The 21,266-nt window shown below is 34.1% G+C and overlaps 1 protein-coding gene across 1 annotated transcript in view; it reads left to right on the forward strand.

The window, feature by feature from the left end:
* Nucleotides 1–21,266, forward strand: part of UGGT2 (UDP-glucose glycoprotein glucosyltransferase 2) — a 146,511-nt gene that overhangs the window by 50,500 nt on the left and 74,745 nt on the right. The window contains exons 12-16 of the mRNA XM_019737191.3: nt 2,578–2,728; nt 10,870–10,989; nt 11,860–11,945; nt 13,039–13,174; nt 17,881–18,012. Coding sequence (XP_019592750.3) covers nt 2,578–2,728; nt 10,870–10,989; nt 11,860–11,945; nt 13,039–13,174; nt 17,881–18,012 — 625 coding nt within the window. The remainder of the gene's footprint in view (nt 1–2,577; nt 2,729–10,869; nt 10,990–11,859; nt 11,946–13,038; nt 13,175–17,880; nt 18,013–21,266) is intronic.

Below are 21,266 nucleotides of genomic sequence, written 5' to 3' on the forward strand. Positions count from 1 at the left end.
GTCTTGATAATCCCCACTTGTGTAGATTTTTCTGTATCCTAATTAAAGTTACCTGAATCAGAATTTTTGGGGGCTCTTGATAAATAAGTGTTTCTAATGCAAGCAACAGTAAAATTCAATATTATAAAATCAGTATTGAAATTCAATTCAGTAAGTGTCTGAGTGCCTACTATGCTATAAAAAATGCTCAATATTTGGCATATAGTGGTGAACAGTATAGAGATAAATCTTGCCTAAGTGAAATTTACAGTCTAGTGCAATAACTGATATTAAATAATTACAGTGTGATGTGTTTTATAAAAGATAAAGTGTAGTGCTTTGGGAGTTTGTTACTCCAGAGATTTAAATCCATTCTTAATGGAACGTGGGGAATATGGGTATCAGATTTCACCAAGGAAGTGATATTTAAGTTAAGACTTAAAGGATGAATCAGGCAAATGGAGGAGTGGCGGTTCTGCAAGGATGTCATATTTGAGAAAATGAAAAGTCTAAGATGGCCATAGTGTGGAGTGAGGAGGAGCTGGAGGAGGCTGCGGTTGCCAGGTGGGCAAGGATCAGATTGTAGAACCAAGTTTTGGATTTTAGCCTTTTATCTCAAGGGCAGGAGAAGCCAGTAAAGGGTTCTAAGCAAAGCTAAAGACAGTATTTAAAAGAGAAGCATGAAACATTATTTTAATTATTTACAATTCAAGAGATTTAAGGAGTTTCACTGATAAATAAAACTACCGTATCTAAAGAACCAGTTTGTTCTTTTTTTTTTAATTGATATACAAAATTCATGATTTGGAAAGAGCCAGGAGGAAACTAATTCTTGTTGAGGGCAAACTGTGTGCCCAGTAGTACATTAATTTAATACTAATATCCTGTAAAGTGTTTATGACTGTTCTCTTTTTATAAATAGGGAAATGAAGACTCAGACCTCACACAAAGATAGCAAGTAGTAGCAGGATTCGAAATCTCATGCCCTTTCCAATGTATCATGTTAATCTATTTTTTATGTTAATGGTTTCCTTAGAACCTAGGTTATAAAACATAACAAAATGATAACATTTTGATAGAGATAACAAAATGATAGTTACAGAAACTCTGAGGAATATTTACATTCTACTACATGATAAGTATTTGATCAGTAAGAATTATAAAATTTTTAAAACGGAGAGAACATTGACACTGCAGTCCAAAATTTTTATTTTATAAGTGAGAAAATTTAGACTTAAAGGGATTAAGAACTTCAAGAATCCACACATGAAACAGTGTTACAGCCCACTGTTTTTATTTTTTATTATTTATAATAATTTATTATATATAAATTTATTATTTATAATAATAAATCTTATTAGATTGATGATTTGTGATATACAATAGCTAGTACTCTCTTTATCACAACTCAATTCCTAATAGATTTTACTTTTTGGTAACACATTTTGTAAAGCAGTGGGAAGAGCTATCTAGGATACAGACATGTAGAGCTGAAGTTATACAGGTCAGCTTCAACCCTTATAAAACAGCTTTCTTAAGGGTTTAGATGTTAGATCTCTACTTTTTAAATGTGAATTTCTCTAGCTTTTCTCTGAAAACTGTATTTTAATATTCTGATTCTATTCATTTCTAAAAGGGGAAGTCATTTCCATGACTGGATTTTTTAATGTAAGACTTAAGTTAATATTACAGGTCTGAATTTTAACACTTCGTTTTAAAAGTAATGAAGTTCTTTTTTTTCTCACCTGGTAAATTTTTATCTTTTTAAACAGGAACACACTTTACCACAGTCTGTAAAGCCTTATCTTTACAGATGCAGGGAAACACTGCATTTCTGTAGTGTTCATACCCCAGCTCTACCATTCCACTAGCTCAGACCTGGGAGGGGACCACCTGTCTGAGTCTCAGTGGCGTCATTTGAAACTGCCTGAGGCAGTTGTGAGATGCAGAGGAGCTCCGTTTGAAAAGTACTTGGCACCTCCCGGGCACACAGTACAAGCTTGATAAATAATGAGTAAAGAATCAAATTGCCCAAACTTTTTGTCGGTAGGGTTTTTTATTGATGTTTTTTGTAGCAATAATACTTTCTATCATGTTTAAGAGCCATCCAATTATATATGTAATTAGAAATTTTATATGTATTCTAAACAAATGTGAACTTTCATGCTTTAATGGGGCTTTTTGTACTAAATTTTTATATTTTAGGTCATGTTTGATCTTGTTTTGTAGCAGATTTATCAAAAGAGTGACCTATATTTTTCCCTTCATTTTTAGCTTGCTCAAGGGTGAGCCAATTCTCGCTTCTTTGATAGAAATATAATAATTAATATATCTTGTTGCTTGTCATCTTATTTTTTAAATAGATTTTGTTAGCCACTAAAAACAAAGAACCCTCAACACAACTTTAACCTAGAAAGCTAATTAGAAGAATTCTGTCTTATTTGTTAATGAGTTCAATTTAATTATATTTTTTTCTGCTATTAGTGAAAATACCCGTGGAACTTGTTTCTAATGCTTTGAGAAAGCTATAAACCTTAAAGTCTTTTTTAAAATGTTGGCAAATCAAAACTAAACATTTTCTTTTCTTTAAATGTAAAGTGTTTTGGATATGCTGAAACTAGAAGGAAAAATGATGAATGGCCTTCGCAATCTTGGGATCAACAAAGAAGATATGAGCAAATTTTTAAAGTTAAATTCACGTGCTTGGGACGATGCTTACGTTTTAGATATTAGGCATTCTTCAATAATGGTAAGTGCTCATGTAATTCCTTGTTTTAAAACCTTTGGTAGATTTAAGACTTAACATAAAACCAAATATTGTCAGTCTTTAGAATAAATGTAAGCATTTTGAAAGAAGCTGTCGCAGAGCTCAGTGAGAAGAAAAAGTACAGATTCCTCCCCTCTCACTTTTATACCTTCTTTTCCCTTTCTCGTAACCTTGGCATTTTCTCACAAGATCGCCTGCTCATTCTTTCATCATCCTTTCCAGCTTTAAAGATAAAAGCAAAACAAGAAGAATAAAATAACCACATGAACAACAGCAAAACGCCACATAGTTCAAACTGAGGGATATAAGATCGCCACCTTCATCTAACGAAAGCCTTGCACAGACCGTTTTCAGTGCCTTCTGCACATTCTGGCCTGTGTATTATGTAGCCTGAGTGAAGCTGTTCATATCTGATCACATCGCTCTCCCTGGCTTAAAGCATGAAAACAGTGATTAGACTATGAAATAGTCTTTTCACCACTATCCCTTATCTCATGCTTGGAAAGCAAATTTTCTCTCTCTGTCCAGTGAATTCTTTTTTTTTTTTTTTTCAGACTTCAGCTTCAAACAATACTTCCTGAGAGAAGCTTTCCTTGTTAGATGATTTTTTCCACATACACATTGTGTCAAGGAGCCCCGAAGAGCACCATGAAGTTTGGTGATTTACTAAAAGCATTCCAAAGGCCTAGAAATTGTTATAGTCGTGGTTATGATTTATTAAAGCCAAAGAATACAAAGTAATGTCAGCAGAGGGAGAAAGGGCATGAGGTGGAGTCCAGAGAAAGCAGGTGTGAGCTTCCGAGAACCGCTGCTAGTGAAGTTGTACAGGCCATGGTTAATTCAGTGTGTAACAACACATGCAAAGTGCTGCCTACTTGCTTGGGCCTGGGAGTTCAGGGCTTTGAAAAGGGGGATATTATATAGGCATATAATGGCTATGAGACTGATCTGTCTCTCAAGCTCCAGACCCTCAAAGGAAAAGCAGGTGTTCATCATAAGTCATATTGTTTGTGTAAACTGTATACTATCTGCTGCAGCAGTCAGCAAGGCCCTAAGAATGCAGAAACTGTCAGTCATAATATTCCAAGAGCTCAGTTACCAGGAGTCAACCTAGAGAACCTTTATCACAAAAACAGGCTCTTCTTGGGAACGTGCCAGATGTGAACAACCCAGGCCTGCTGAATTAACTCTCTCTCTGAGCCTTTCTCTGTCCTTCTCTGTCTTTTGAATTCTCTCTCTCTCTTACCCATCCCTCCCTCTCATATATATATATATACACATATTATATGTTATAGAACTGCAGTCTGTCAATCTCTTTGTATACTTAGCACAATTACAATTTTTCATTTATCCTATGATTCTTTGATGTCTTTGTTTATTCTAGACTATGTAAACTTCTTGAAGGTGGGAATTTTATCCGTTTTTTTCTCTCACCAATGTATCCCTGGTTTTAGTACATACTCAATAAATATAAATATTCCTTGAATGAATAAGTAAATATTTATCTCCAACATAACACATAACTTTTAACAGTGCGTCTGGAAGCATTCTAATTACAACATAATATAAAAATGTTCACATCACCCTTGTGATTTAACATTATAAAAAATATAACTATTAGAAATGAGACAATTATTGTATGACATAAAAGTATGTAACTAAAACTCCCCAAGGAAAGCGATTACAATTACTGAGACTTTAGTAAAATGCGTTTGAAGTGATGGTAAGCAGATCAAAAGCTTTTTTCCAAAAACAATTTGGATGACAAAATGATTTATTCATAATAACATAAAAAATTTTAATCCTTGATAATATCTTAATAATGACTATATAAAAGAATAATCTTAATAACTAATAATAAAAGCTGCAAGTTAACTGAGGAGACATAAAGAAGGATAAAAGGACACATGAAAAGGGACTGTTAATTGGCATAGCCTTTTAAAAAAATCACGGCTGTGGTGCCCTTATAACGTTCATATACTTTGATCTAATAATTTCATTGGAAACTATCGTAAAGAAATAGTAGGAAATGGGGAAAAATCTTTATATCCAAAGATATGAATCATCACTGCGTATTTCTAAAACAAAGTAGAAATACGTTACGTATATATATGAAAAGAAAGTAGAAATGTGTTACGTATATAACAGAGAAATGTAGATTGTGTGTCTACATTGTTGAGGATTATCTAGACATTAGAATTGTGTTAATAAATATGTTTTAATAATCAAGCACAATGGCAGTGTTCTCATGTTAAAAAGTAGTCATGATATCATCATGTGAAAAGATGGACACAGGATCAGACGCAAATTAATGAGTTATTAATGAGTGATGTGGTAAAATGAGTAGTTTTGTTTTTCACACTTTTATGTAAATTCCAAGCTTTTAACAGAGGATATGTATTACATGATCAGGGGAAAAAAAAAAGATTTTAAGAGAAAAAAAACATAACCTCTCAACATCTTGCTAATTGATATAAAAGTCTAAGGAATTCACTCTGAAATAGCTGTTATTACAGTTACTTTTGTCCTAACTGGACAGCCTTTCCCCTTACAAATTAAGTCCACCATCTAAGAATCATGGATCCGTAGCAGCACCCTGAACATCAAAGCCCTCAAACTCATTGGTTACCATTAGTGTTTTCTAGAACACTGTGTGACTTGTTATAAATGTTTACTGTAACTGTTTTTACTGCTTTTTGGACAATATTCTCTCAATTGAGTAGATGTTACTTTTACTTGGATATCTGTAAGCTCAATAATAGATGTCTTTCCTAAAAATGTTTTATCAGGAAAAGGAATGACCATGTCAGTAAAATTCAGGCTTTGTGCCTTTTATTTTAAGCATTTATGTTTTTTGGTGTTTGTAAAAAAGAAAGCAGGGTGTATGAGTCTCACTGAGAAAATGAGGGAAGTAATTTTCAAGGCTCTTCTGGACATAAGAAATAGATCAATAAAGAAACTTTGCAGCTCCATTTATAAAATAACATCCTGGTCCCTTCAGGTTGCCAATAAAGGACAGTTCTTGTGGGGAGGCCCTGGTGCCGTCTCATTGCCCCTCCCTCTGCAGAGTCACATTGCCCTGGCTAAAGTTTTCTATACTGCTAGAAAGTCTCCTACTCCCTTGCCCAATTCTTGAACACCTCTGGAGACATTCTTTTCCAGGGAAGTTCTCTGTTCTCTCTGAAAGTGTCACAAAGTAATTTTATTTTGAGGTAAAATATACAAAACATAAGATAGGCTCTTTTAACCATTTTAAGTGTGAAATTTAATGGCATGGGGGACGTTCACAGTTTTGTACAACCATCACCATTATCCATCTCCAGAACTTTTTCATCATTCCAAACAGAAACTGCTCATTAAATAGTAACTCCCCATTCCCTTCTCGCATAGGAACCTCTGTTCTACTTTCTGTCTCTGAATTTGCCTATTCTAAGTACTTCAGATAAGTGGAATCATACAGTATTTATCCATTTATGCCTGGTTTATTTCACTGTACGTAATGTTTTCAAGGATAATAGTCTAATTTTTAAAATATCTTTTTGTGCATACTATTAAGGGAAGTTTCATGTCTCAACTAAATGCTTTTATTTTTCCACTTGGAAAGTGCCTGCTTTGAGGAGAAAATTATTTCTGAGACTTTACCTTTAAAAAATTAACTGGCAGAAAATGCAGAGATCTGAGGTCTCAGCACTCTTTTCCGCTTGGTCTGTTAGAGCAGCAAAATTAACTCACACGCAAGCTTCATTTTTGCTTCATAACATTTGCTACCACCCAATATGATACGTATTTATTGTTTGTTTATCATCTTTCAGTGGAATGTAAGCCCCACAAAAACGAGGACTTTGTTAAAAATCCTGAATAAACATCAGGTCCTGTCACATAGGAAGAAGCACTTAGAAAACTTGTTGAATATTTCATGCCATGAATGAAAGCAGTACTTTACTTTTCATTCTTGTTCCCTCCTAGATCTATCTCCCCACTACTTTTTGTCTTCACAGAGAAAGTTGAGTCACTGAGTTACATCACTTTGTGCCTCTTTGTACTTCCCCCAGAACAAACATTGCCAGTTTATTTCTTAAAAGTTGCTGATGGATAGTTGAGTAAGAACTCTAGAAGATCATTGGGTATTCTTCCATTCCTGGTTTACCATTCCAGGTTTCTCTGTCCAAAACATCAGGAGTCACAATTTAAATTTTATCTATGAGTAGTTTAGTTGTTTGTTTCCACTCTTGCTACAATTCTTCAGGTATCACTAGCATTTTGTTAAGAGTCAACAAAAACAACCAGAGGATTGAATGTTGGGCTCTGTTGAATTATAATTCCTTTTCAGTTCACTGTGCCAGATTACCCACAGGGAAGGGGGCTTTGGGAATATTCCAACAAAACTACCCCTGCCCCAGGCTGCAACTGTTTTCTGTTGTTATGTTAGTGATGTAGCCATATTCCTGGGGTGCTTATGATCATTTTCTTTGATTTCTTCTTTAATATTCCCAAGTCATCCTAGTCATTTGTCATTATATCAGAACAATTCTAATTTTTGACTTTGTCGCCAAGATGACAGTGATATAAATAAAAGGAAAAAGAAAAGCACCAGTAGACACAGGCAGAGGATATGAGTTCTTTGTCCAAGTTCAGGATGTAACTTACAGTGAGCCCCAGAGTCATAAAGGCACGTTTCCCTGTCTGAGTCCCATAATGATGTTGTAAATACATTAACCGCAGACACGCGGGTTTCTGGACTGTCACTTTGATTCTGTTAAGCTATATCTTATCTTTATGCCAGCACCCGCTGTTTGATTACTGCAGCTTTGTAGTAAGTTTCAAAATTGGGAATGTGAGTCCTCCAACTTTGTTCTTTTTTTGCAAGATTGTCTTGGCAATCCTGGGATCCTTGCCTTTCATTATGGATTATAAGATCAGCTTGTCCATTTCTGCGAACGAGGCAATTGGAGTTTTTAGTGTGGTTTTGTTGAGTCTGTAGATCAATTTAAGGAGTATTGCTATTTAAAAATATTAAGTCTTCTGACTCATGAACATGGGATACCCTTTCCTTTATTTATGTCTCTTTCATTTTTTTCAACTATGTTTTGTAGCTTTCAGTGTACGAGTCTTATACTTGATAAATTTATTTTCAGGTATTTTGCGCTTCTTGATGCTATTGTAAATGGAATTCTTTTCTTATGTTTATTTTAGGATTGTTTTTCTCTTTGCCTCTTAATTTTTTATTGAAAACTGGACATGTTGAAAATTATAATGTGTCACTTCTGGAAGTCAGATTCTCACCCCTCTCCAGGGTTTGTTGTTGCTGCTTGCGGTTGTTTTTGTTATACTTGGTGACTTCCCTGAACTCATTTTGAAAACTTCTGTGCTCTTTTTCATGTATGGCCACAGAAGTCTCTGTTATGTTCTCCTACTCATCTATAAAATATGGCACAATGATTCACTTAAATGCCTGGAACCAAAATGTTTCCCAGTCTTTCGCGAGGGGCTCTGTGAGCACCTGGAGGGAGAGGAGTAGCACAGGTTGACCACTCAGCCAGGCGGTTTGCGTCTCTGCCTTAGCCAGAGATTCTTGCACAGAGATTCAAAGTCAACCAGAGGTGTGATCTTAGGACTTTCTCAGGTCTTCCCTGAGCATGTGCATATCCCTGGGCATGTCCATGGCTTTTTATATTTCCAGGAATATGTCAGAAATTCTGAAAGCCCTATTCCCCAAAATATCTCATTCCATAGCCTTTCCTCATTAGGTTTTTGGTTACTCTATTGTTTGTTGCAGCTGTTTTCTGTTACCTCAGGCAGGAGTAACTAAAATATTTACATGTAAATTCCACAAATTGGAGTAGCAGTTTTACAGTAGGCAAGTTATGAGTTATGCAGGATAATGACAAACCTTTTCAGCAGGTTATCAGACAATTCAAACAAAAAATTCTTTCAGAATGAGGTGTGTTCTACTCCCTCCAATATCAGTACTGGAATGTGAATTGTCATTTTCAAAGCTTAGGAGGAAGAGATAGACTAGGGTAAGTTAAAACATCACAAATCTCTCTTCTTACTGAGATTCAGCCATTTTTCTCAAGTAAGCACTCTCAGGGTTCCTGTAAGCTTTCATAGTTCTTAAAATGTTGATTCCCACAGATTTTCTAGTTTTTGCTTTTATGTAAGTGGAGTTTTGGAATTTCTTAGCCATTTTAGCTGTGGCACTCCCTAAAGAAACCCCAAAAGATGTGAATTTTAAATATTTTAAGTTATTAGCTTCGCTCGAAGAGTCATCCTATAACACCATAACCCATCTTGTGTTCATCGTTGACCTGTATAGTTCCTTGAACATTGAGAAGATTGTCTCATAGGTTCTAATCTATAAATGACAATATCTTTTATTCAATATCTCAGTAGCCCAATATATACAAAGGCAAGAATTATGACCAACAGAACCAATAGAGGGAGATCATTAGAATATCAGTGCCAGTTCTACATGCAGCTTGGTGAGACCACTCTTCCAGTTATTGTTGCTGCTTCTGTGTGTTTGCTTGAGACTAAAGAAATGGGCATTTCAATCTCTCTGGGCATGTTCAAAGTGATTTCCAGTGTTATTTCAGTAGTTCTCCAAAATGGATCAGGATATCATCTCAATTAGTTTACCCAACACCCCTACTATAAATTTGGCCATTGCTATAGTTTTCTAACTTTAGTTAACTATAAGGTCACCTAGGACACTTGTTTTAAGTGGAGATTTCCAGTGCGTATTCTAAGATTCTGATCCAGCAGTGTTGAAGGGCCAAGGAATGTATATTTTAAATAAACACCTCCAGCTGTTTTGATCTACATTAAAAGTGACTCTCCCTCCGGTCCTTATTCAGCTGCAGTGGGACTGATACATAAAGCATGAGGCCAGTTTCTCACTTAAAATAAAAAATACAACGTGACTACCACAGGGTCAGATATTCACAACTCCTGCATGGTGCTTCTCCTCCTCTGGAAGGGGATTCCCATAAAAGAACAGTTAACTAGTCTAGACACTGCTGAGTGTACAGAGATTTCCAATTCACAGGGGATTTCTAGCATATTGTGACATCTTTAGAACTGTTTCCATTACCTTTACATCTTGGGCAAGAATTACCTCAGAAACATAACAAGATACACAACGACTGACTTTCCCAGGGGACCAAAGGTCCCTTCTGTCTCAGTACTACCAGGACACATTATAGTGAAAATAAACTAATTCCAGATCCCCATCATATTTGTTAACCACATAGAAATTGTGGCACCTGTCCACTGCTATTCCTCCTCAGATGTCTTACAGACATCTTAAGTATGTCTAAAACTGAGTTAACTTCCCCTCCAATTTCCTGTCCCCTTCCCTCGAAAAGCCTACCTATCTTAGAGCCTAATATCTCAGTGTTGATACGGTTTCCTTCTGAAATCCATGAATTACCCTAGATTCCTCCCTCTTACTCATCCCTCTTTGTGTGTGTCTCTTAATTCTGTCTTCTCTCTAAAACCACTGCCTCTGACTTAGTTAAGCCCTCCAAAACCTCATGGCTAGATTACTGCAAAAGCCTCCCAGTTTCTTCAGGTATTGCTTTGTCCCATTCTTTCTCTCCTCTCAAACTTTCAGCTACATGTATGTTAGATCTTTTGCCTGTGTTGCTCATCTCTTATATTTTGTTTTGATTTTGCATTATTTTTTTCTCTGTACTTTAGTTAGTGTATGTTCTGTAACTTTTATAAGTGTTTTATTTTTCTTATGTCCAAGCCTTTAAATTTGAGAGGGTGGGTAAAGAACCTCATTGCTTCCTATACTGCTGATAATTAAGATATATACTTACCTCATTTAAATGGTTTAAAATTGTTATACAATTTTAGTTTTTAATATGGAAAACATACAAGTAAATGGAGTCAGTGTTTGGGGGGAAAGCGTAATGTAAAAGGCCATGGTAACGTAAAATTGTTGCATGTAATGCGTTCCTTCATTTAAAGACTATTCAACTGGCTTCCTATATTTAATCAGAAATATAGAAAATCCTGTGATATTTTCACTTGTTTGATAGAGTAAAATTTGTTTTTAAAAATTACTTAAGTATTATGTTAATATAGCTTTAACAGATTTCTGGATTCTTTTCTAGTGGATTAATGACTTAGAAAATGATGATTTGTATGTTACGTGGCCTACAACTTGCCAGGAACTTCTAAAGCCCGTATTACCTGGAAGTGTACCTTCCATAAGGCGTAATTTTCATAATTTGGTGAGTTTTATATTTTGACATTTTGTATACATCTTTTATAAAGATATCAGCATTCTTTTTGGATTACCCTACCCTTGGTAAATGGGCATCTGAATAATATGGAAGGAGATTCAACAAGCTTGAGTGGCATGGCTGACTAGGTATCGATAGCTAGCAATGTCACATCACCTGCCTCTTACTATGTAGCTTTCATGTACTTTAATAGTAATAATATTAAGTTGATGAGTTTCTTTTACATTTTCTGAAAGGAATTTATAATAGAAACTTTTCTTCTACTTTGTAAAGAGCTAATGATTAAAGTTTGATATTTCAGGGGAAAATACATAAATCCCATTTTATCATCTTAGCATATAAATTCATTATTACAATATAAACAACCCTATAAAACTTTAAAATGTGGAGAAAATACCAATGGCTTTATTTTTTTCAGGAAGTGAATATCTTATTTCCTACATCAACCTGGAGTGAGCAGTTATGTTAATGTTTATTTTTGTTGGTTAAAATTCAGTTACCATTTCCCTTTTGTAAAAAAAAAAAATTATCACAGAATATCCAATGAACATTTAGAATAAGATATTTCATGTTGTGTAAAAAATATTTACTTTATGCTGTGCTTCAAAAAGACGATGAGTAATCTGATATTAAATTCCATGTATTATATTTGGATGTACAGCTTTTAGAAATCTTTCATAAACTGAAATTATTATATCCATTTCTCAGAATTCTTTAGAATTACTAGAAATTTCTTTTTAAAAAATTGTACGTTGAATTTCATACTTGTAGTACAGAAATCAGACTAAACTTGAATTTCATGAAAATTCTTAAGTGTTAAAACTAAATAGTGATTATAGACTGTCTACTTTCTTTTAGGTTCTGTTTATTGATCCTGCTCAAGAATATACCGTGGATTTTATAGAACTTGCTGAACATTTATATTATAATAAAGTTCCTGTTAGGTAATTGTCAATTTATAACAAAGTGTCAACTGAAGGAAAGGCAATGATGTTCATGTTGTATTACACAGAGTATTAATGTGAAGTTCAGAACATGGTTTATCTCTAGTTCCTGATACAATGTAGCTGTGGGTTGTGAAGTATCATGTACCTTTATGATAGACTCTGTTAATCAAAGCTGCTTAGTAATCTTGTTTATCCTGTTACCTTCCTGAAAGAATGATCTGATCACTTTGGGTATTTAAGATGGATCCATTTCTCTGTGGTTGTGTTAAGAGTATGCTTCCCCCCCCAACACACACACACACACACCTTTTTTTTTCCTGTGAAAACGTGGTCATTTGAAAATGTCATCCCAATAGACTTTCCATTTTGGGAATCCATCAGGTATGAAAATTTAATTGAATAGACATTACAAATCAAACCTTTTCAAATAATAGTATTCCCTTTTTCCTCATCTACTAACAATGAGGTATGATCACAAAATACAGTGAATGTTTAAATAAAAAAATTATCACAGTAAAAGACACATTGCCATTAATCTCCGCTAAAATACTCCCCCTTGCTTCAAATACATCGATTCCATCATTATTGGCACTTTTTGAAGCAGTTCTGGAAGTCCTCTTTTATGAGTGTCTTTACTTCATCCTCCATCATGACAAGGCTCCATTTCACACATTGCTTCTGGTACAGAAATTTCTGTCAAATAAAAATATTATGGTGTCTTCTCATCGACCTTATTCACTGAATCTGGCACTGTGCAAGTTCTGGCTCATCCCCAAAGTCAAAATGATTCAGGAGACCGAGGCAGCCACAACAGCGCAACTTAAGATACTCACAAAAGAGGACTTCCAGAACTGCTTCAGAAAGTGGCAAGAATGATGGGATAAGTGTGTTTGAAACAAGGGGAGTATTTTGAGTAGTGTTAATGGCAATGTGTCTTTTACTGTAATAATCTTTTTTTAATTTAAACATATTTTTTATCACACCTAGTATTCTCTCCATCTACATGTTGTAGTCTAATAATGTTTAAAACTTGTGCTTATTGTGGTTCAACGGGTATTTGTGACATTACCTATTCATCTTTTTTCCCCAGAATTGGTTTTGTGTTCATTGTTAATACAGATGATGAAGTTGATGGAGCAAATGATGCTGGAGTTGCTCTTTGGCGAGCTTTCAACTATATTTCAAAAGAACATGATGTTTCACAAGCATTTATTTCCATGGCAAATGTGAGTTTATACTCTAGGTATAATTTTTTTAGAATGTATATTGGGTTGCTTTGCATTACTATAATTATTTATTATTTTAACATTTCAAAATTTATAAAAACTATTGTGGGGATTAATACAGATAATGAATTTAATTCTTATAACGCCCAACTGAAGTACATCATATTGTCCCTGATTTATAAATTATGCAACTGAGACTCTCCAAAATATATGAACTTCCTTAGGTGTACTAGCCAATAAAGGAATTTAAATTGTGTGTATAAGTTTAGAGGAAAACATATTAATAGAAAATTATTAATCAAGGAAGAATTGTTGAACTAGATCTTGTATAAAATCATGAATAGAAAAGATTATGCATAGTTAAATATTCTAAATGACAAGGTAAATAGACACGTCCTAGAGAATTTCAAAGGAGAAAGAGATCATTTCATGACAGTAAATTGTTGTGAAAATGGTAAGCTTGATACTGAGTCTGACATTGTAAAAAACCTGATTAAGGAAGAATTAGAGACAGGATGATTATTTTATTATTTTATAATCGAGGTTTTGACACTATTATAGCCCATTATGAAAAAATATAAATGTATTAAAGAATTATATTGTTACTAAGAAAATCAGGTTATAGCTTAAAAAAATAGCTTCTATTCATTTTTAAATTCATTGGTCTTTAGCTTTTCAATCATTATTATAAACTAGGAATGTTTTTTTTAAACTGAGAATGAAATTACTAAAGCACTGTAAATTTTCTACCCTATTTCTGTAGCTCCCTGCAAAACCACTAAATTCCTTATTAGTTCCCTATCCTGGGGTATAGAAACTACCCACACTTCAGTGACTTAGGATATATTCTATTCTGCAAAATAGTGCTATGGAATACATGTCCATATTATATGTCATCCTGTTTGTTTTACTGGTTGGTATTAAGAGTTTACAAGGGGCGTAGTCAAATTGACGTACCTTTTACTATAGTCCAACTACCTTATTACAAAAGGATCAATATGATATTCAAAACCAAGAAACTTGAAGACCTTCCAAAATGATCTTTACCTAAGTTATCTTAATTATTTCTATTGAATCTCTATTCTGTGAACATTTTGTGTCAGACATTCATTTGCATGTGATGACATTTTTCAATCACTTGACTTTTGATTTATCTACTGTGATGTTCAGCATGATACTATAGTTTCTTAGAAAACTGAACTACACTTGAAACCATAGGATTTAATCAAAGCAGCATAAAAGTAAGTATTAAATATGTCCTGTAGCCTATAAAATGTGCTAAACAAATAGAGGAAGAAGGAAAGGGAAAAGCAAATAAGGAAGGAATATCTAGGGAAAGCATATTAGAATTCACTGGGGTCTGAAGTGTGACAATGTTTGTGGTTATTCAAACGATGTATGCAGGTGACCTCAAAGTTTGTGTATGCCATAGAAAAGTAAAATACTGTGCTAACATTCTGTTAGGAATGTATTGTGTCCTTTAGATGACTTAAATTTGCTAACTTAGAATATATTGAACAAAATCTAGTCTTCTAGGAAAACACAAGAAGTATAAAGTTTCTTTAAAACTGTTTCATTACTTTCAATGAGCAGTTATTTTATCTAAATTAAATAATTTGAAAAATGCAATATCAGAAGAGAGGGGAAATATAATAGAAGGCCAAAATCATAATAAAAATATATAAAAATTGTTGAAATGTGATAGAGAATTTTGGTAGAATAAGTACAGTATTTATAATAAAATGATCTAACTTTATAGCTCAGCTCACCTACACAGTGCTATACAAACTTACAAGTAATTTAATTTTCCTCCCTACCTTACAAGTTTAACATTTTTAAAAATGTGTGTTACATACTTCATGAATATTTGATTAATGCATGTTTGAGAATGTAAAAGCACTTTAAGACTTGGCCGTGATGGAGTAACTGACAACAGATTAGCCGTCTAAAAGTAAGTAATTACAAAACTGGACCAAAGTACATGAAATAAGTCTGTTTTAAGTCATTCAATGAGAGCAGCAAGAACTATGATCCTTGCAAAAAAGGTGAAATAAAGGTATTTACGGATAAAGACTGAGTAAATTCTTTGCTACTTCAGAAGAGTTACTAAAGGAAGTCATTTAGGATGAAAGGAAATGACACCAGATGGTAACTCAAATCCACAGGAAGAAATGAAATGGTAATAGTAAATAAAATGTAAATGTATAGGTAAATATAGAAGGCCTTATAAATATATTTTTCTCTTCTCTTTAAATTACAAAAGATTGAGTAAAGCATAAATTCTGACTTATGTAGATGTAATACATATCATAATAACTGTACAAAGGAATAGAGGACGAAATTGATCTATTTTGGAACTTTAACTCTATATGTGGGAGCCAAAAAAGTGTATACACATGACTTGTATTCATCTTTTGTTATCGGTATATATTGAGTATTACAATTTTAATACAGTTTTTCCTTTCTTAAAATGTGTATACAATGTTTTGGGACCCTCTATATTTACAACATTAAGTTAGGATTAATCAAAAGAAGAAATGAAATGATGCACTAGGAAATATCAGTTAAGCACAAAATGGAAGCAGCAAAGGAAGAAGCAGTGAACAAAAGACATGAGATATACAGAAAACAAATAACAAAATGGCAGAGTTAACCCAGCCATATCAATAATATTAAGAATGAATAAATTAAACTTAAGCATACTAGAAGAATGGATATAAAAAGATGGAAAATTATACACACACTAAATACTCAGCAATCTATAAGAAATGGATAAATGCTTAGAAACATACAACCTACCAAGACTGAATCAGAAAGAAAGAAATAGAAAATTTGAACAGCTCAATTACTAGTAAGGAGATTGAATCAGTTATCAAAACCCTCATAATAAAGAAAAGTTCAGAACCAGATGGCTTCACTGGTGAATTCTACCAAACATTTATATAAAAATTAATACGAGTCCTTCTGAAACTTTTTCTGAAAAATAGGAGAAAACACTTCTAAACTCATTTTATGAGGCCAGCATTACCCTGATGTCAAAGCCAGACAAGGACACTACAAGAAAGGAAAATTAGAGGCCAATATCCATGATTAACATAGATGGAAAAATCCTCAGAAAAAAATATTTGCAAACTGAATTCAGTGGTACATTAAAAGAATCATACACCATAATCAACTAGGATTTATTCCCAGGATGCAAGGAAGGTTTAACATATAGGAAGTGTGATAAAAAATAAGGTGAATGTTTGAAAAAATTTATTAACATAAAAGACATACTGCCATTAATCCCCTCAAAATACTGCTCCTCGCTTCAAACACTCTTATCCCATCATCATTCCAGCCACTGTCTGAAGCAGTTCTGGAAGTCCTCTTTCGTGAGTGTCTTTAGTTGTGCTGTCCTGGCTGCCTCCATGTCCTGAATCGACTCAAAATTGTTTACCTTTTATGGTCATTTTGACTTTGGGGAAGAGTCAGAAGTTGCACGGTGCCAGATGTGGTGAATAAGGTGGATGAGGACACACCGTAATGTTTTTGTTTGACAGAAATTGCCATATACCAGAAGTAATATGTGACACGGAGCGTTGTCATGATGGAGGATGATTTACGGCACACTCTAAAACACACCTTCTCTCAAACATAGCTCACACCCGACTGACTGCACTGAACAAGTTGAAACTTGTCACACACTGTTACTAAGGTTTGACGGCTGCTTCCCATATTGAAGATCCCTGCCTTTCCATTGGATGGCACTCGGCAGCAGCATTCACCATATTTTTTGATCATATGTGATAGCACCCAGATACTGAAAAGCTCGTAAAACTGTGTGACCTAATTACAGACCTGTGCTTCTTAAAGGACTAGATTACAAAGTTTACAGTGATAAAACGAAAGCGAAGAAGAATGTTAATTTCTTATTATGAGGAATAACATGGGGATTCTGTCAGACGTAATGTGAGGACTTTCTCTGGCAATAATGATTTAAGTGCATTGGAACTAAAAAGAGTATTCTTAATTGATATATTAAATTGCTGCCTAATGGTGTTTGTGCATACTAGTTGTTCCTTCTGGTTGGAAGGTTCTTTCTCTAGAATGTCTTAATGTTAGCTCACTGTTCATACTTATGTCTTGGCTAACTCATCTGCTCAAAGATGCCTTCTCTCTTGATGCAAAGCTGTCCTTTCCCCCATGTCTAGAACAGTGTCTGGGTCATAGCAGAGGATCTATAATGAAGGGAGAAATTAACCAAATATAAAAATAATAAAGGTGTAACAGGTTACATAATGTTTAGAACATTGGAGACTGGGGGAAGAACAGAGATACAGAGAAAATCTAGTCAAGGTATTTACTGAAGAGCAATCAAATGAAAAGAAGGCATTTCTGAAATAAGTTATTTGAAATATTTTATACAAAGCTTTTTAAATAACGTTAAGTATTATTAAGCATCAGTGATCAAAATAGAATATGACAAAAATTTATTATGGTCTTTTTGAAAGGTATAGAATTTCACAAAACCATTTTTATTAGATGATATATTATTGTATGTTTATAAATGTATGTGTGGAATGTGTGTATGTACTTGTATGTGTATGGTATGCTTAGAAATAATGTTCTAAAACATACTTAATTTGTAAATCTATCTGCTTGCTCAGGGAAATAAAATAATTGCCGTAAGATGAAAATTAATTGTAATATCTTTATTTCTACAGATGTACCAAAAAGTGAAGAATCAAAATATACTCACTGTGGACAATGTGAAGAGTGTTCTCCAAAATAAATTTCCTCATGTTAATATTTGGGATATTTTGGGAATTCATTCTAGATATGATAATGAAAGAAAGGTAAGTTGGAATGCAAATTTTCAAAAATAGGATACAAGAACCTTTTATTGTAATCTCATGAATAAATTATCTCAGTATAATTAACTCATGATTTAGATTTTAATCCCTCAAAAGGAAGGGAAATAGACCTTTGAATGACACAAGTTTATACAATATTTACGTTGCCACTATTCACTTTTTGAAAAGTACAAAAAAAGGTCCTCAGGATTTACAGGGTAGGAAACTTGAGTGTAGAATTTTAGAGGATGTAATTTGTGCTTTCTTAGGAAGAAACGGAAAGCTGGGCATTTTCAGGTAATTACTAGGACAAGAATCAAACTTAGGAAAATGTAGCCTCATTGGGGTTGAATTCTAATGCTCATATGGCTCTCAAGATTTCTAAGTGGGTTTTTGCATTTTATCAGAGTTTTTTAAAAAGCATATCTGAGCCTGATAATCTTATATGTAATATCCCTCAGTAATAATGGTAAAGATCAGAAACATTAGCGTTGTTAAGGTCCTGCCAAATTTGGCCACGATGTAATTCTTCAGTCTCATTCCCTACTACTCTTTTTCCTTACTCTTTCTGTTCCAGCCACACTGACATTATTATTTCAAGCTCTTGAATGGGTCACCTCCTCCTCATGAGAGGGACTTCACATACTTGTTTTTCTCCAAATTTGTTGACATTTCCTCCCTCCTCCTCTAGCTTGCATTAGCTCTTGGCTTTCATTAGCTCTTGGTTATCTACATTGAGGTAAAGATAACACTTGTGGGGTAAGCTTCTGAGAAACTTTTAAACCCTCGAAATGAGATTATGTTGCTCCATTACATGCTAAAATAATACCTTATACTCTTGAGTAATGCTAATTATAATCAATTGTTCAATACCTGACTTCTGACTAGACTGTGCACTTCATGAGAGCAGGAACCATATGTATCTTGTTGGATGTTGTAGGCCCAATGCCTACTGAGTGGAACATAATATGTAATCAATAAATATCTATCAAAAGAATTAATGAGGAGGCGAGGCCATCTGAGAGTGAGGGTGTGTGTAGTCAGAATGGAACTTCAAGAGAGCCATGATGTTTTAGAAATTGCTGTTCTAGAAACTAGGAAAGGTAGTAGAATAAAACAATATAAAAAAATTGCTATGATGCTGAAATTGCTTACCATAAATTTTCAGGGGCATCAGTCTCGGTTTTAAAGAAAATCTAAAATATCAAAGAGTATGAGTGAAGGAAGGTAACTGGATGAAATTGCTCTAAGGTTAAAATTTCATAAGTTGGGTATGACATTAGCATAAGAGTCCCAAAGAATAGTCCTCAAGTAAGATCTGTGGAGTGCATGCTGCATAGAAAAAAAAGCAAAGCCAGGAAGCCAAAGGACTGGTGGTCTCAATGTGAAACTAATATAAAATAATACTGAATGTCAACTATAATTGAAAAATAAAAATAAAAACCAATGTGATAGGAATTACATATTATTTTAAGTTTTATAAGAATGATTTTCCAAATAGTTACTTCTGAAATGAGAAAGTATTTCATTGATTTTTTTCCCCATTTATATTTTCATATAATTAAAAAACAAACTTAAAAGGCAACCAACGTGAGTTTTCTTTTAGGGCCAAGTTTCATAGAGGCTTCTCTTTTAATGAAATTATTCATGGCACTAAAGAAAATGAAAAAAGAAAGTTATTTTTTAGTAAGTACTCTTGTGGATAGAGACAGTGAAATTTTATGAGGTATAATAAAAAAGTACAGTGAATGTTTATAAATAATAAATTTATTATAGTAAAAGACACGTTGCCATTAATGCCCCTCAAAATACTCCCCCTTGCTTCAAACACACTTATCCCATCATTCTTGCCACTTTCTGAAACAGTTCTGGAAGTCCTCTTTCATGAATGTCTTTAGTTGCGATGTGGTAGTTGCTTCAATGTCCTGAATCATTTTAACTTTGGGGAAGAGCCAGAAGTTGCACGGTTGCCAGATCTGGTGAATAATGTGGATGAGGACACACCATAATGTTTTTATTTGACAGAGATTGCCATATACCAGAAGTGATGTGTGACACAGAGCGTTATCATGATGGAGGAGGATTTATGGCACACTTTGGAACACATCTTCTCTCAACCGCAGCTCACACCCAACTGACTGCACTGAACAAGTTGAAACTTGTCACACACTGTTACTAAGGTTCCAAGTGCCTCCGCCCTTATTGAAGATCCCTGCCTTTCCATTGGATGGCACTCAGCAGCAGCATTTGCTGAATTTTGTGATCACAGTGGAAAGGCTCTGTGTCACACATCATTTCTGGTACAGCAATTTCTGTCAAATAAAAACATTACGGTGTGTCCTCATCCACCTTATTCATTGTATCTGGCACCATGCAACTTCTGGCTCTTCCCCAAAGTCAAAATGACCATGAAAGGTGAACGTTTTGAATAGATTCCAGACATCCAGGCAGCCACGACAGCACAACTAAAGACACTCACGAAACAGGACTTCCATAACTGCTTCAGAAAGTGGCAAGAACAATGGAATAAGTGTGTTCAAAGTGAAAGAGAGTATTTTGAGGGGGATTAATGGCAATGTGTCTTTTACTGTAACAGTTTTTTATTTTTTTTTTTTAATTTAAACATTCACTGTCTTGTTTGATCATACTTCATATATATTACTGGTAGGGATCTGTTTGCACAGGTTGAAAGCAGAAGGTTGCTTTAGCAGCCTATTTGGTTAATTATAGGAGTCCTGTAAGTTTTCCGTACTTACACATTGTTGTTTTGTTTCTTTGTTTTTAATAGATGTGGTCTCTTTATGGCCTGCTAGTAAGTGATAGAATACAATTTGTATTCAGACTTATCTTTCCTAGGAAGTAACACTTGTGCAAATATCATATCCTAAGCATAACTGATGGATGCATAATGGTGATACTGAGAATCACTTCTCATTCAAGAGTAAAAAATTCTTTCTGGTTGATTTGCCCTTTTTTATTAATCTGAAACCATTCATTTGATTTTTCACTAAATTGTTGTATATGCTTTATTTCTTAAGAAACCTCTTCTGTTTCAAGTCAATTATAGCATTTAAAGCCTTTTGTAACACCTACATCCCTGAGGATATTAAGTGTATTGAAATAAAATACATTCCTAAGAAAAGCTAGACGGGAAATATTCAAAGTACTTATTTAATTTCTTTCAATATACTTAAAGTTTCAAAATGTTGTTTATAACTTAACTTGGATACAGAAAGAAATGGATTTGTTCATGTCTG

This window comes from Rhinolophus sinicus, chromosome 16 (genome assembly GCF_057876585.1).
Source record: "Rhinolophus sinicus isolate RSI-liver-muscle chromosome 16, RSI-T2T, whole genome shotgun sequence".
In the NCBI taxonomy this organism is placed as follows: Eukaryota; Metazoa; Chordata; class Mammalia; order Chiroptera; family Rhinolophidae; genus Rhinolophus; species Rhinolophus sinicus.